This window comes from Leucoraja erinacea, chromosome 6 (assembly GCF_028641065.1).
Source record: "Leucoraja erinacea ecotype New England chromosome 6, Leri_hhj_1, whole genome shotgun sequence".
Lineage (NCBI taxonomy): Eukaryota > Metazoa > Chordata > Chondrichthyes > Rajiformes > Rajidae > Leucoraja > Leucoraja erinaceus.
Window position 1 is genome coordinate 71,547,007 of NC_073382.1, and position 17,437 is coordinate 71,564,443.

The 17,437-nt window shown below is 42.1% G+C and overlaps 1 protein-coding gene across 2 annotated transcripts in view; it reads left to right on the top strand.

Annotated features, from left to right (window-relative positions):
- Positions 1-13,659, top strand: part of yap1 (Yes1 associated transcriptional regulator) — a 105,653-nt gene extending 91,994 nt beyond the window's left edge. For both annotated transcript variants that reach the window (XM_055637362.1, XM_055637363.1), the window contains 3 exons: positions 7,419-7,549; positions 11,896-12,008; positions 13,027-13,659. In XM_055637362.1, coding sequence (XP_055493337.1) covers positions 7,419-7,549; positions 11,896-12,008; positions 13,027-13,265 — 483 coding nt within the window. In that variant the 3' untranslated portion in view covers positions 13,266-13,659. The remainder of the gene's footprint in view (positions 1-7,418; positions 7,550-11,895; positions 12,009-13,026) is intronic.
- Positions 13,660-17,437: the final 3,778 nt, after the last annotated feature.

Here is a 17,437-nt window from a genome sequence, read left to right on the forward strand (position 1 = left end):
CATTATGTGTGCTTCTATCTGCAAGATTTGCATTAGAATCTATAACTGCGGATAGTCTTGAATGACATCGCTATCATTCATTTCATACAGTATCAGTGTAACTGGTTTTCCTTTTGTTGACTATTGGTTATGCTATGTTCACTCCAGTTATCATTACGGTTGGTAACTAGAAACATAGAAAATAGGTGCAGGAGTAGGCCATTTGGCCCTTCGAGCCTGCACCGCCATTCAATATGATCCTGGCTGATCATCCCTCAGTATCCTGTACCTGCCTTCTCTCCATACCGCCTGATCCCTTTAGCCACAAGGGCCACATCTAACTCCCTCTTAAATATAGCCAATGAACTGGCCTCAACTACCTTCTGTGGCTGAGAATTCCAGAGATTCACCACCTCTTGAATACATCCAGTGAATTAGTCTCTACTGCCTTCAGTGTCCGAGAATTCCACAGATTCACAACTCTCTGGGTAAAAATGTTTTTCCTCGGTCCTAAATGGCCTACCCCTTATTCCTAAACAGTGACCCCTGGTTCTGGACTCCCCCAACATCGGGAACATTTTTCCTAGATCTAGCCTGTCCAATCCCTGAAGAATTTTATAAGATAACCTCTCATCCTTCCATAAAACTATAAAGATAACTCCAGCTCTTCATTTGTCTGGAACAGTAAAATTGCCGAACCAAGCCACGATGCAACCGGTCAGTATGCTCTCGACTGTGCACCTGTAAAGGTTAGAGAGAGTCTTCCTTGACAATCCGACTCTCCGTAATCTTCTCAGGAAGTACAGGTGATGATGAGCTTTTTTGATAATTGTGTTAGTGTTCTCAGACCAGGAAAGATCTTCAGAGATGTGCACGCCCAGAAATTTGAAGTTCTTGACCCTTTCAACCATCGACTCGTTGATATAAATGGGGCTGTGGGTCCCCCTCCTACTCCTTCCAAAGTCCACAATCAGTTCCTTGGTTTTGCAGGTGTTGAGGGCCAGGTTATTGCGCTGGCACCATATGGACAGTTGCTCGATCTCTCTTCTATATTCTGACTCATCCCCATCAGTGATATGTCCCACAACAGTGGTGTCGTCAGCAAACTTGATGATGGAGTTCGCACTGTGGTTCGCTACGCAGTCATGGGTATAGAGTGAGTACAGCAGGGGGCTGAGCACGCAGCTTTGATTTATTTATTTCATTTATTTATTTACCTCTGTACTCCACAATTTGAGATATGTACTGGAAAAATCACATGTGGTTATTGTGCATATTGTCAGATTTTACTAAAGGGTATTTTTATACATTTTGGTTTCACCATGTAGAAAGTACAGCTGTGTTTATACATAGGTCCCCCCCCATTTCAGGGCACCATAATGTTAGGAACTTTTACAGGTGCACATGGCTTCATAGGTGTTTGTAATTGCTCAGGTGTGTTTAATACTTCCATAATGCAGGTATAAGAGAGCTCTCAGCGCCAAGTCTTTCCTCTAGTCTTTCCATCACCTTTGGAAACTTTTATTGCTGTTCATCGACATGAGAACCAAAGTTGTGCCGATGAAAGTCAAAGACATTATGAGACTGAGAAACAAGAATAAAACTGTTAGAGACATCAGCGAAACCTTAGGCTTACCAAAATCAACTGTTTGGAACATCATTAAGAAGAAAGAGAGAACTGGTGAGCTTACTAATCGCAAAGAGACTTTCAGGCCAAGGAAGATCTCCACAGCTGATGACAGAAGAATTCACTCTATAATTAAGAAAAATCCCCAAACACATGTCCGACAGATCAGAAACACTCTTCAGGAGTCACGTGTGGATTTGTTAATGACCACTGTCTGTTGAAGACTTCATGAACAGAAATACAGAGGCTACACTGCAAGATGCAAACCACTGGTTAGCTGCAAAAATAGCATGGCCAGGTTATAGTTTGCCAAGAAGTACTTAAAAGAGCAACCACAGTTCTGAAAAAAGATCTTGTGGTCAGATGAGGCGAATATTAACTTATATCAGAGTGATGGCAAGAGCAAAGTATGTAGGAGAGAAAGAACTGCCCAAGATCCAAAGCATATCACCTAATTTGTGAAACATGGTGGTGGGGGTGTTATGGCCTGGGTATGTAAGGCTGCCGATGGTACTGGCTCACTTATCTTCATATATGATACAACTGCTGATGGTAGTGGCATAATGAATTCTGAAGTGTATAGACACATCCTATCTGCACATTCAAACAAATGCATCAAAACTCATTGGGTGGTGGTTCATTCTACAGCAAGCCAATCAGTGCAGGAGTATGCCATTCGGCCTTTCGAGCAAGCACCACCATTCAATGTGATCATGGCGGATCATCCCCAATCAGTACCCCGTTCCTGCCTTCTCCCCATATCCCCTGACTGCTATCTTTAAGAGCCCTATCTTGTTCTCTCTTGAATGTATCCAGAGAACCTGCCTCCACTGCCCTCAGAGGCAGAGAATTACACAGACTCACAACTCTTTTACCCCTTAGTCTTAAACTGTGGCCCCTGGTTCTGGACTCCCCCAAACATCGGGAACGTGTTCCCTGCCTCTAGCGTGTCCAATACCTTAATAATCTTATGTGTTTCAATAAGATCCCCTCTCATCCTAAATTCCAGAGTATACAAACCCAGCCGCTCCATTCTCTCAGCATATGACAGTCCTGCCATCCTGGGAATTAGCCTTGTAAACCTACATTGCACTCCCTCAATAGCAAGAATATCTTTCCTAAATTAGGGGACCAAAACTGCACACAATACTCCAGGTGTGGTCTCATTAGGGCCATGTACAACTGCAGAAGGACCTATTTGCTCCTATACTCAATTCCTCTTAAGAAGGCCAACATGCCATTCACTTTCTTCACTGCCTGCTGTACCTGCATGCTTACTTTAATTGACTGATGTGCAAGGACTCCCACATCCCATTGTACTTCCCCTTTTCCCAACTTGACACCATTTAGATAATAATATGTCTTCCTGTTTTTGCTACCAAAGTGGATAGCCTCACATTTATCCACAAACTGCATCTGCCCACTCACCCAACCTGTCCAAGTAGGACAATGATCCTGAACATACTGTTAAAGCAACAAAGGAGTTTTTCAAAGCTAAAAAATTGTAAATTCTTGAGTGGCCAAGTCAATCACCCGATCTGAACCCAATTGAGCATGCCTTTTATATGCTGAATAGAAAACTGAAGGGGACTAGCCCCCAAAACAAACAAACAAAGATGACTGCAATACAGGCCTGGCAGAGCATCACCAGAGAAGGCACCCAGCAACTGGTGATATCCATGAATCATTGACTTCAAGCAGTCATTGCATGCAAAGGATATGCAGTAAAATACTAAACATGATGACTTTCATTTACATGACATTGCTGTGTCCCAAACATCATGGTGCCCTGAAATGGGTGGACTGTGTATAAACACTGCTGTAATTTCTGCATGAAGAAACCAAAATGTATAAAAATGGCCTTTATTAAAATCTGACAATGTGCACTTTAACCACATGTGATTTTTTTTCTATTACAAATCTCAAATTGTGGATTAGAGGCAAAAAAATAAATGATGGATCTTTGTCCCAAACATTATGGAGGGCACTGAAGCTGCCTGTGCTGTGATTCCACGTCATTTGTTCCAGCATGAGGTCTGTTCCAACAAAACTATAGCCATAGAGATTCACTGAAGCTCTTTGATGCCCTGAAGCACTGAAGTTCTGTGCTCCCGCACTCAAGGCTGTCAACGCTATCAGTATTATTGGGGCTATTGGATGTGAATGTTTGGATATTAATCTTAAGTAATATTGGAACCCAAAACTGTTAGAGTTTAAAATATGCCACTTCATTAGTTAGCAATAAATTCAACTTAACTAAAAAAAGTTTATTTTTCTCCTCCATTTGAAAGCGAGTCAGCGTTTCCATCAGGTTTTTCTTGGCTCAGGTTTAGGCACATTTGCTCGTCCAAGAACAGCTAAGTATGCAGAAGGCTGTTGGCTTCTGAGGGTCTGCCACGGCAGTATGGGCAGCCTGGCAGGGTGGAAGGTGAAGTCACTGAGATAAGGTTACGAATCACTGTTGCGAGCTGGGGTTACCCTGGGGCCACTTGGGAGTGCCGGCACTTATGTTGGTGTCGGATCAGAAATACTGACATGGGAGCAGGAGATTCCACTGTGGTCCTGAGCTTCGTGCAGCTGGATCAATCTTTTAATCCCAGTCTTTTTTAAGAGGGAAGCCCCAAAAGTGTCTTCTGTTCTAGCAATAATTCAGTAGACCATCATAATGTAGGGCCCAATGTCAGGGTCATGAAGTTAGACAGCATGGAAGTGGACCCTTCAACTCACCTTATCCATCCTGACAAAGTTGGCATTCTGAGTTGCTCCTGTTCACCAGGAATTGATCCCTATCTTTCTGAAGTCTTCCTATCCAAAGATCTGTCTAAGTGTTCAGCTTCTACATCTCTGGAATTCTCTGCCACAGAAGGTAGTTGAGGCCAGTTTATTGGCTATATTTAAGAGGGAGTTAGATGTGGCCCTTGTGGCCAAAGGTATCAGGTGGTATGGAGAGAAGGCAGGTAAAGGATACTGAGTTGGATGATTAGCCATGATCATATTGAATGGCGGTGCAGGCTCGAAGGGCCGAATGGCCTACTCCTGCACCTATTTTCTATGTTTCTATCTTCCTTTGGCAGCTCATTCCAGATATGGACTACCTTCTGAGTAAAAAAAGTTGCCCCTGAAGTCCTTCTGAAATCTCTCGCCACTCACCTCAAGTGTATGCCCTCATTTATAGAATCGGCTTTCCTTGTCCCTCATGATCTCACACAACTTAATATTGCCACCCCTTAGTCTCCTTTAACCAAAGCAAAAATTTCCAGCCTATCCCTGGACCCTAAGCTCTCCCAGAATTCCAGATAACAACCTGGTGAATTTTATCTGAACTTAAAGATGTCCTTCCTATAGCTGAGTGACCAGAATTACACACAGTACTGCAAATATGGTCTCACCAATGACTTGTACAGCTGCACCAACTTTTATACTCAGTACCCTGCCCAATGAAGGCATGCATGCTAAATGCTGCCTTTACCACTCCACCTACCTGACACCACTTTGTTCTACAACACACTACAGGCTCTACTACAGGTGCACAACCTTTCATCCGAAAGCCTTGGGACCAGACACTTCTCGGATTACGGAATTTTTCGGATTTCTGAATGGAAGACTTTTAGCGTAGATTAGGTAGGTAGCGCGGGTGGCTTGAAAAGTCTGGAGCGGCTGCCTCCTCCCCGGAGACCGGGGAATCATTGTAAATCATTGCTTAAATGTTAGTTAGTTTGGAGGGATTTTATGTGGTGGGGGTGGGGGGAAACTTCAATTCTTAGTCCCCTACCTGGTCGGAGAGGCGGGGAGCGGGCAATGCCTTACCGGGTCACCGTGCAGTAAGCTCTGGAGCGCTGTGGCCGCCGACTCCCAACATCGCGGAGCTGAGGCTGCGGGCGGGCGGCGCTGGTTGGAGCTCCGACCCCGGCAACTCTACCCCTGGCTGCGCGCGGCACTCCAAATCCAGCGTCGCCCGCGGCCGGACGCCCGCAGCCCCAGCTCCGCGATGTTGGGAGTCAGCGGCGTCGCAGCACTGGGATACCAGCGGGGAGCGGGCAATGCCTTACCGGGTCGCCTTGCGGTAAGCTCCAGAGCGCTGTGGCCGCCGACACACAACATCGCAGAGCTTGGACTGCGGGCGTCCGGCCACGGTCCGCGGGCCACGCTGGATTTGAAGCGCTGTGCAGCCAGGGGTAGAGTTGCCGTGGTCGGAGCTACATCCGGCGCCGCCCGCGGCCGGACGTCCGCAGCCCCCAGCTCCGCGATGTTGGGAGTCGGCGGCCACAGTGCTCCGGAGCTTACTGCACGGCGACCCGGTAAGGCATTGCCCGCTCCCCGCCTCTCCGACCAGGTAGGGGACTAAGAATTAAAGTTTCCCCCCTCCACCCAACCCCCCCCCCCCTTCACATAAAAGCACTCCAAACTAACTGACTAACATTTAAGCAATGATTTACAGATGTTTAAGTGTCTCCCCGGTCTCCGGGGAGGAGGCAGCCGCTACAGTAGTACAGACCTGGGTTGACCGTGGGTTTTTTTTTTCGGGTCAAGTTTGGCGCCAAACATGAGCTTTGGTGTGCAGACAACATCCTGGAAAAAATGTTCGGTTTTCGGAGCTTTTCGGTTTCCGGAACTCCGGATAAAAGGTTGTGCACCTGTACCTACTGTGCAAGACCAAGTAAAACACTTCACACTTTGTCAGAGTAAAATTCCATTTGCCATTTCTTGTCCACCTTCTAAACTGATCTAGATCCTGTTGTAAACTTGGATGTCCGTCATCGCTTTCCATATTGCTGATTTCAGTATTGGCTGCCAATTTACTAACAATGTTAACTATCTTGACATCCAAACTCGGTTAATGTAGATAGGAAACAACAGAGGACTCAACACTGACCCAGCATGCTCCACTGGCCTCAGGCTTCCAATCAGGAAAAATTCACGGAGGGATTCACTTGATCCCAACTGCCTAAATCTGACATATACTTTTTTTCCTGAACAGAACTTCAACATCTCTCATCAACTAGGGTTCCTTACACCTGTGCTGCCTTGCCCTTCTGCCTTTGTACCATTACTATCTCACTTTTGTAAGCCTCACACTTACCAGTCATCCCCCAACCTGCAAACAGACTCTCCCAATCGACTTTAGCAAGTTCCCGCCTGATGCCACCAACATCGACCTTGCCTCAATTTATTGCCATTGGTTTATTATGGTCATGTGTACTGAGATGCAGTGAAAAATCTAGTCAATCTAATCATAATGTACACAATTACAATCAAGCCATGCTGCAGGTAAGACGAAGAGAAAAATACCAAGTACAGTGTTACAGCATTATAATGCAAATTAAAAAAATAATGCAAGGTCGGCCATGTCCTTGTGTCCTTGTCTACTAATCTTGTTCTCCTGCATTATAATTTTTGCCCCAAACTTCTCACTGGCTTCCTTTCTGCTCTAGGACCCTTTCTTCTCCCTGCCCCCCCCCCCCCTCCCACTCTCATGCCAACCTAATTAGGAAAATACTGAAAGGCATCTGTATACAAGACAGTGCAATCAAAAGGAACAACGCTAAGTGCCTTTTGACTGTCGATTTCTGTTTTAAGTGTGTGCATTGGGAGCGGGTGAAGGTAAACATGGTGAATTATATCATGCCCCTGTATGTCACATTGCATCTGTGTCATGTAAACCTGAAGATTTTGCCAGTTAAATGAAATATTCCTGATTGACTATCCTTTATTAAAACAACATGTTTGAAAAACACCACTTACGAAATAAAACTAATCATTCAAAAATCATAGTTTTTGGCTTCAGAATTGATTGTCTGCACCCTGTTCTCAGGAAATGGCCTTGCGCAGTCAGCTACCAACTATTGAACAAGATGGCAGCCCTCAAAATCCAGTTACGTCATCTGCGATACCACAAGATGTAAGGACAATGACAACCAATAGTTCAGATCCGTTCCTTAATAGGTGAGTGAATCTAAAAACATGTATGTTACTGCTATATAACAAAATTCTGTTTTTGCAATATATTTTTACAGATTGAGGCAATAGGAAAATATGTGAAACTCACAGCTGTAAGTTTCACGTAGCAATCTTGAACAGTTATATTAATTATTATTATAATAAAATTTGGTCTGATCGTAGCCAAGACTATTACTAAGCTTTTCCAATCGGGAAAATAATGAGCGTAGAGCCCATTTGCAAGGTGAGTATTGTGCAGGAGTATTATGAGATATTAGGAATGACATGTGTTAAATGTATGTTTTAGTGTTTTAGGGAGGGGGGGGAGAAACTTTTTTAAAATCTCTTAACTCAATGGAGATTTTTTCCGTATTGTATCTTGTCCGCACTGCGGCCTAACATCGAGGAGCCGGTGGTCTTTGCTGGAGACCGATTTCGGGAGCTCCAACAGCGGGAGCCCCAACTGCGGGAGCCTGTGGACTTACCATCGTGGAGCTCGCGATCCCTGTCGGGGATCAAACTCGGAGCTCCAACCATGGGAACCTGCGGACTTTAACATCGTGGAGTTCGCTGTCCCTGGTTAGAGACTGACTTCGGGAGCACCAATCGCAGGAGCTTCGACTGCTCCGACGCGGAGCTTCAACCGCCGGCTGTGGGAGCTTCGATCGCCCCGCCTGCGATGGTTCAAATGCCCCGTCTGCGATGGTTTAACTGCCCCGTCTGCGATGGTTCGAATGCTCCGTCTGCGGGAGAATAAACTTAGACTTTATTGCCTTCCATCACAGTGAGGAATCTGCTGTGGTGGATGTTTATGTTAACTTTTATGTGGTTGTGTCTTGTTGCTCTTTTTAGTATGGCTGTATGGTAATTTGAGTTTCAGTGTACCTTAATTGGTACACGTGACAATAAACTGACCTTTGAATCCTTTCATAAAATGTATAGCTATCTCAAAAATGGATTGTATTGAATAGTTTGAATTTTTTAATTAATCTGTGACTTTTTTTAAGGCTTTCCTATTTAAAGACCCTCCTTGTTACATGTAACGTACTATTGCCTTGTTTGTTGCTACACTCCATTCTGTACTGTCACTGTGTACATATGTCTAATATAGGATGCTGCTCCAGACTTTTATTAGTAGGTCAACCTAAGTGGATGAGGAAAACAAGCGTTTGTCAGCACTGGGGTGGGGGGGGGGACCTCATTGAAACTTACTGATTAGTGAAAGGCTTGGATAGAGTGGATGTGGAGATGTTTTCACTCGTGGGAGAGCCGAGGACTAGAGCTCATAGTCTCAGAATTAAAGAAAGTTCCTTTAAGACGAGGAGGAATTTCTTTTGTCAGCGGATGGTGAATCTGTGGAATTCTTTGCCACAGAAAGCTGTGGAGGCCAAATCAATGGATATTTTTAAGGCAGAGATAGATTGTTAATTAGTACGGGTGTCAGGGGTTATGGGGAGAAGGCAGGATAATGTGGTTCGGAGGGTGAGATACATCAGCCATGATTGAATGGCAGAGTAGACCTGATGAGCCAAATGGCCTAATTCTGCTCCTATCACTTATGACTTTATGAAAAATATATTTACAAATCCCTGTAGAATACTTGATTAAGAAAGAACTGCAGATGCTGGAAAAATCGAAGGTGAACAAAAATGCTGGAGAAACTCAGCGGATGAGGCAGCATCTATGGAGCGAAGGAATAGGTGACGTTTCGGGCCGAGACCCTTCTTCAGATTGATGTTGGGGTGGAGGGAAGAAGAAAGGAAAGGCGGAGACAGTGGACTGTGGGAGAGCTTTGAAGGGGAGGGGAAAGAGGGAAAAAGCAAGGACTATCTGAAATTGGAGGTCAATGTTCAAACTGCTGGGGTGTAAACTATCCAAACGAAATATGAGGTGTTGCTCCTCCAATTTGCGGTGGGACTCACTTTGGCCATGGAGGAGGCCCAGGACAACAAGGTCGGATTCGGAATGGGAGGGGGAGTTGAAGTGCTGAACCACCGGGAGATCAGGTTGGTTATTTGGTGTTGGGCGAAGCGATCGCCTCGCCTACGCTTGGTCTCACTGATGTAGAGTAGCTGACACCTAGAGCAGCGGATGCAATAGATAAGGTTGGAGGAGATGCAGGTGAACCTCTGCCACACCTGGAAAGACTGCTTAGGTCCTTGGATGAAGTCGAGGGGGGAGGTAAAGCGACAAGTTACGGAGGGAGCCGTCTCTGCGGTAAACCGAAAGGGGAGACCGCTCCCTCCATAACTCCCTGGTCAATTCATCCCTTCCCACCCAAACCACCCCCTCCCCTGGTACTTTTGGTTTCCAGCAAAAATTGAATCAAACATTGCAACAAGGAGCATTTATTTAAATTCTAGTAGTGGACATACAGTGTGACAATGTTAGAAACGGCATCTTTGGAGAATGAATCATTACACCAAGTTCCTCACGTGACGAAATAGGATTGATAACATTTTCTTAATTGCGGGTTTTCTGGGATTCACCAACTTTCAATGACTCGGTATTTGTACAAATACAGTGCCCTCCATAATGTTTGCGACAAAGTCCCATCATTTATTTATTTGCCTCTGTACTCCTCAATTTGAGATTTGTAATAAAAAAATCACATGTGGTTAAAGTGCACATTGTCAAATTTTATTAAAGGGTATTTTTATACATTTAAACAATAGGTGCAGGAGTAGGCCATTCGGCCCTTCAAGCCAACACCGCCATTCAATGTGATCATGGCTAATCATCCCCAATCAGTACCCCGTTCCTGCCTTCTCCCCATATCCCCTGATCTTAATAGTTTAAATGTGTTTAATGCCTCTTTAATGCAGGTAAATGCGAGCTCTCAGTTAGTCTTTCCTCCAGTCTTTCTATCACCATTGGAAACTTTTATTGCTGTTTATCAATGAGGACCAAAGTTGGGCCAATGAAGGAAGTCAAGGAAGCCATTATGAGTGAAAAACAAGAATAAAACTGTTAGAGACATCAGCCAAACCTTAGGCTTACCAAAATCAACTGTTTGGAACATCATTAAGAAAAAAGAGAGCACTGGTGGGCTTACTAAGGTAGACAAAAATGCTGGAGGAACTGAGAGGGTGAGGCAGCATCTATGAAGAGAAGGAATATCTGAAATTAGAGGTCAATGTTCATACCGCTGGAGTGTAAACTACCTAAGCGAAATATGAGGTGCTGTTCCTCCGATTTGCACTGGGCCTCATCCAGGACAGAAACATCAGATTCGGAATGGGAGGGGGAGTTGAAGTGAGATCAGGTTGGTTAGTGCGAACTGAACAGAGTTGTTGGGCGAAGCGATCGCTGAGCCTGCGCTTGGTCTCGCCGATTTAGAGAAGTTCACACCTTCTCTCCATAGATGCTTCCTTCTCACCATAGATGTTCCTTCACTCCATAGGTATTCCTTCTCTCCATCGATGCTGCCTCACCCGCTGTTCCTCCAGCATTTGTGTCCTACTCCTTCTCTCCATCGATGCTGCCTCACCCGCTGAGTTCCTCCAGCATTTGTGTCCTACTCCTTCTCTCCATCGATGCTGCCTCACCGGCTGAGTTCCTCCAGCATTTGTCCTACTTCTTCTCTCCATCGATGCTGCCTCACCCGCTGAGTTCCTCCAGCATTTGTCCTACTCCTTCTCTCCATCGATGCTGCCTCACCTGCTGAGTTCCTCCAGCATTTGTGTCCTACTCCTTCTCTCCATCGATGCTGCCTCACCCGCTGAGTTCCTCCAGCATTTGTGTCCTACTCCTTCTCTCCATCGATGCTGCCTCACCCGCTGAGTTCCTCCAGCATTTGTCCTACTCCTTCTCTCCATCCATGCTGCCTCACCCACTGAGTTCCTCCAGCATTTCTGTCCAGGTGTCAAAAATCTGACAATATGCACTTTAACTGTGATTTTTTTTTTTTCTCTATTACAAATCTCAAATTGTGGAGTACTGAGGCAAATAAATAAATGATGGGTCTTTGTCCCAAACATTATGGAGGGCACTGTGATTGTCCCATTTCCAAAGAGCTCGCTGATATGGTTAAGCTCAATGTAAACCGGAATGGGCAAGATTCATGTAACACATGGTTACAAAAGTCAGACACTAAAGCTGCTTGCTTAAAACTACACAATGAAGTTATTCATGATTAGTATTACCACTTTCTGCATACATATCTGATTCTGTGTAAATTAGTTTCGATATATGGTCCTTTTTCGAAGGCTTTGCTGCTCAGAAGCTGAAATCCAAAGGATGTGTATCTGTGGTTTTTGATGGGAGAACAAGGACTGTGTGTATAAAGACAACTTTTTCATAGACTCTTGTACAGTTTAATTTTGCCTCACCTGGTTTATGTTTCTCTCCAGTGGAACATACCATTCCAGGGAAGAGAGTACGGACAGTGGACTCGGCATGAACAGCTACGGTGTGCCTAGAACACCTGATGACTTTCTTAACAGTGTTGAGGAAATGGACACAGGTCTGTTCGGTTACGAGAAATATTCTTCTTAAAGCTGATGCAATGTTTAAGCCAAATTTATTGAATTATAAAGTAAGTTTCGAAAATTAGGACATTATGTCCAGCATCTTCTGTTGATCCCAAGATCTCTGGTTTCTATCAGTGTGGATGCAAGATGCAGTCTTCTGAAGGAATCCTTGGCCCCCTGACATTGTTCTGGCCCAAAGCAGTGCACGAATTGCTCACTCCTGGTAACTAGATTTGCTGGCAGAAATCCTTTGTCAACCAGTGAGGTCCTATCACACCCACCTTCTCCTTCTACCGCTCCCCTCTTCCTGGCTGACAATCAAGTACCTCTTAAAGATTACAATTTGATGAAGTCAAATAATAATGTGACTGATTTATTCCCATTGATCCTGTGGGGCCCCTTGTACCAGATGTAGACTTGTCATACCTAGTCTGAGAACTGAGAAACTGAAGATTGTCACTCAATTGAACAACTTTAGAATGAGCTTACATGTTGACAAATCAGCGCAGACTAAAAGGTTGATTCTATTTCTTCAACAAATTACTCTATATGCCCAGATATTACTGACTGTTAGTGAACATGAATTTTCTGAGGATAAATGTTGTCTGTGTTATTCCACACCATGACAATACAAGGTGATCCCTAAATTGTATTGATTTAACTGATCTTCTCCAATTGATGTTAGTTTGTACATCATGGTGTCAGCAGTTTACCTCCGGTTGAAAGAACCAACAGATTTCCCCTCTTATTTGTTCTCCAGTTGCCCATGTTGTGCTGTGTAACTGAGGAAATATTGAATAATTGCCATTTATGATACCATGCTCGAATCTAACATGGAACATTATGCAAAGAAGCATAGTGCATCCAGAATAGGAAATTAAGGACATTTCTTGTGAATAGGAATACATTCATTTGAGGATAATAGCTTTGTAATTGTTGATTTTTAAACAATATAGAATGAATGTTTGTTCAATTGGGCTGTTTTCACCTTCTTTTGGTTTCTTTATCCAGGTGAAAACCTTGGCCCAAATAATCTAAATTCCCAGCAGAGCCGTTTTCCAGACTACTTGGAAACTATTCCAGGAACTAATGTGGACCTTGGAACACTGGAAGAAGACAGCATGAATGTGGAAGGAGAGGAATTGATGCCAAGCCTGCAAGAGGCATTAAGCTCCGACTTTCTTAATGACATGGAGTCTGTCCTTGCTGCCACAAAGATAGATAAAGAGAGCTTTCTGACATGGCTATAGGATTCTTAATCCTATGGACTATGTTTTATTCTGTGAAGGATGAGAAAACTTGAGACATTTTTTATCTTAATTGGAACTTCAATGAGTTCTGTCTCTTCCACTGATGCAAGATTCGATGAACTCTGAATATTTGGACAGGATTATGCCATTTAGTATTCCACACATTTTGGAAATAGTGATTAGCAAATGTTATATACCATTTTTACCTACATTATCTTGAAGAACTAGTATATACAGTATGTCCAGCTGTACCCTGTTGATTTTTTTGTATTCAATTTATATCCATGGACAGTACCTGTATAATTTTTGTTTGATTCCTTAGTTTTGCAGCAATGATTACATTTTTGCTTTACAAATTAGTTTTGAAACCCGATAAATTTTAATGTTTGAATCAAGTGACATTATCTTTTACTTTGGGTTTATTCTGTATTATTAGACGTATTCATCAGCTGCTGAACCATCAACAGAGAATCTGGTGCCAGTTAAGTGCCTTTGCCTAACTTCTTCAAAGCATTGTCACATCTTGCATCCTAACGTTGTTTAAGAAGGAACTGCAGATGCTGGAAAATCGAAGGTAGACAAAAGTGCTGGAGAAACTCAGCGGGTGCAGCAGCATCTATGGAGCGAAGGAAATAGGCAACGTTTTGGGCTGAAACCCTCAGTCTGAAGAAGGATTTTGGCCCGAAAACGTTGCCTATTTCCTTTGCTCCATAGATGCTGCTGCACCCGCTGAGTTTCTCCAGCACTTTTGTCTACCTTGCATCCTAACATGCTGCCTACATGGATTTTATTTTTAGATGGTGTCTTCCATTTCATAGTATACACCACAAAGATGTATTATTTGTCTTTGAACTATTAATTTTCAAGCAGCTGTGTAATTAATTCTGGGGGTTGGGTGATTACAAAGTGAACTCTCAGCTATTAGTTTCATTTGGTCTTATTTAAATATGAAAGATTTGTCATAGGTTTTTAATTACTTGTACATGATTTTACAGTATACATTTTCAGTAGTGTCTATCAAATTTATTTCAGATATGTTTGAAAGTTGGCCTACTTCTGCAGTTAATGAACAAATGGTTATTTTACACCAAAAGACTTGGCATGATCAATTTTATAAAAACTGCAGCTTATATAAATGCCAAAAGGAAATAGCCCTTGAACTTGTTTAGTAGGTTATTGAATGGTTAAATGATTGTGTTAGATGATTAGCAGCACAGATAGTATGAAGAGTCCTATATTCAGTAGTGAATGATTAAGAAAGTTAATGGTGAAAAGAATATGTATGTGTATAATAGATTTAAGAAATGCGACATATCAGCGGAAGCTTTGCGATCAAAAATGTATCCAAAGAATATTCCCTTTAACACTGAAGTTCATAAGCTTTTTTTTTGTACTATATAATTCAATTTTCAACTGGAAACTGTTGAATACTTTGTATCCCTTTTTTGAAAATCACTTTTAAGGTTGAAACCCTATGATCAAGTACAGGTCAGCTCCTAAGGACAACAGACCAGAGATTTTCAACCTGCATTTTGGGTTTTACTTATAAAGAAAATATGGCTTGTAATTTGAATCTATGTATATTTAAATAGGTACTGAGAGAGAGCCCTGAAAATCATTTAAAATAACTAAATCTAGTTTTCCTCTTGCTTGATTTATCCTCAGTGAGTGCTCTATTCAAATCCTCTTTTTTTAAATGGTGTGTATTTGACACAGCTGTTTCATTATACATAAATCTCAAAAGTAGGCCTAAAAAGTGATTCCCAGTCAGTAGCAATAAACACGAATGCTACATAGTCAAATCAGCATATTATATAAGGTCCAAAGATTATGATGCTAACATTTTAGGCAATTCTCTCTTGCAGGTTGAAATTCTTGCAAGTTGTTTCTTGGGCATGGTTTTAATGTTTTTGTATTGAAATTCTTAAGCAGTATATTTATTGAAAGTGCTACATTCCAAGGCCCCTTGACTGAGTGCCTCCTTTCCTGCCTGAGCTTCCATTTTTGACAAGTAGCATTTTTATAACCAATACTCCAGGCAACATTGATTTTATGGAGCTTGTAAAAATTGGACAAAGCATATTCAAACATGTGCTTATGCAACCTGTGCTCGGTGATGAGCTGCAAAATTCTATTTGTATATTTTTTAGTTTTAGAACGAATGTAGTTTCATACTCAAAGTTTGATCAAGTAGTACTAATATGTGCAGCCATATTAGATTCTAAATATGTTTTTTTAAACCGAGTCCTGAATAAGATCAGAATAATTGTCGACCTGAATTAGATCAGTAACATTCATTGCTTCCAAAAGAGGGTGAATTCTGATGTGTGCCATTGTGTATAGTTCATGGTAGCTCATGAACGTGATTACCTTTTATAAAGCAAGCTAGAGAGGAAAAAGTCATTGCTTTGCATGATCATGTACAGATAGTTAAACAGGTGCAAAAATTGGTATTTTTTTAACTTCTATGGGTTGGTGACCTATATTGTTTAACTGGTAGGAAATGAGAGAAATCAGTGTTGGAACTAAAGCAATGCAACAAAGTTTTAATTTTGCTAAATACTTAAGTGTCCATTTTTTTGAACATGCATAATGAAATATTTTCAAACAAGCCCTAAATATCTTTAAATAGCCAGATATATGCCTGGCATACACAGAACATCAGCATTTCTGTCTTGTGGTAGTTGTTAAACATGTAAAAAATATTTTATATCAAGAGTACTGTTAAATGCACACACTTCAATTTATATTCTGAAAGGTTGATTTATTTTTTTCCAAATGTACCGGCATGCCAGTATATAGAGACATACTTCATTTATTTCTGTATGTAATACTTTCCAATGGTTCATGATGATTCATATGGTATAAAATATATTCTTTGTGGCAAAGAATTGCTTGTCCTTTGCTTTTTTTCCTTGGACTTGGCATTGGCTCTCCCAAATTATGTGTGTGCATCTTTATAGAAAACAATTTGATGTTATTCCAGTGAATTAGAAACCACTTGCTTAATATTGGAACCCTGCTGTAGTTTCTTCATTTTGCATTTATTAAAAAAAATGCTCAATCTATTACGTGCTGCTTCATGATAAACAATGTTATAGTAATAAACTCTACCCCACAAGTGTGAAATCAATTGTAACCCTAGCATAGATCTGTTTATCTTGGTAAAGATTAGAGATCAAATACTGGTTCACTGCACTTAACTTGCCAGTTTAGTAACAGACAATTGACTAATTTGGAGATTGTGGCTGCAAACTTTGCACTGGCTCGTCACAAGAATTTGAAAGAACGTTGCATTGAATTTTAAAATGAACGTGTGACATTGAAATTTTAGGATAACACATGGAAATAGAACCAAAGTTAGGACATGTGGTTCATGAGCCTGCTCCATCATTCAATAAGAACCATTGGCTGATTCTGCCCCTTCACACTTGATTCCCTTAATCTCAATATACATCACTCGGCTTGAAACTAGACTAAACATCTGTAGGCCAGTCGAGAATTTTAAAGGTTTAAAGCTGTATAATGTCTCCATCTGTTGTAAATGGCTAACTCTTAATTTCCCCTTTGCTCCCAAAGACTAGGGTCTGACCAAAGGAATTGTCTTTGAGGACCAACGAGAGAGCAGGCTATTCTAGACTGGGTATTGAGTAATGAGGAAGGGTTAGTTAGCAGTCTAGTTGTGCGTGGCCCCTTGGGCAAGAGTGACCATAATATGGTTGAGTTCTTCATTAGGATGGAGAGTGACATTGTTACTTCAGAAACAAGGGTCCCGAACTTAAAGAACGGGGACTTTGAGGGTGTGAGACATGAATTGGCCAAGATAGACAGGCAATTGATTCTTAAAGGGTTGATGGTGGATATGCAATGACTGCATTTAAATATGCATTTAAAGACTGCATGGATGAACTACAACAATTGTTCATCCCAGTTTGGCAAAAGAATAAATCAGGGAAGGTAGTGCATCCATGGATAACAAGGGAAATAAGGGATAGTATCAAAACAAAAGATGAAGCATACAAATTAGCCAGAAAAAGCAGCCTACCAGGGGACTGGGAGAAATTCAGAGTCCAGCAGAGGAGGACAAAGGGCTTAATTAGGAAAGGGAAAATGGATGATGAAAGAAAACTGGCAGGGAACATAAAAACTGACTGCAAAAGTTTTTATAGATA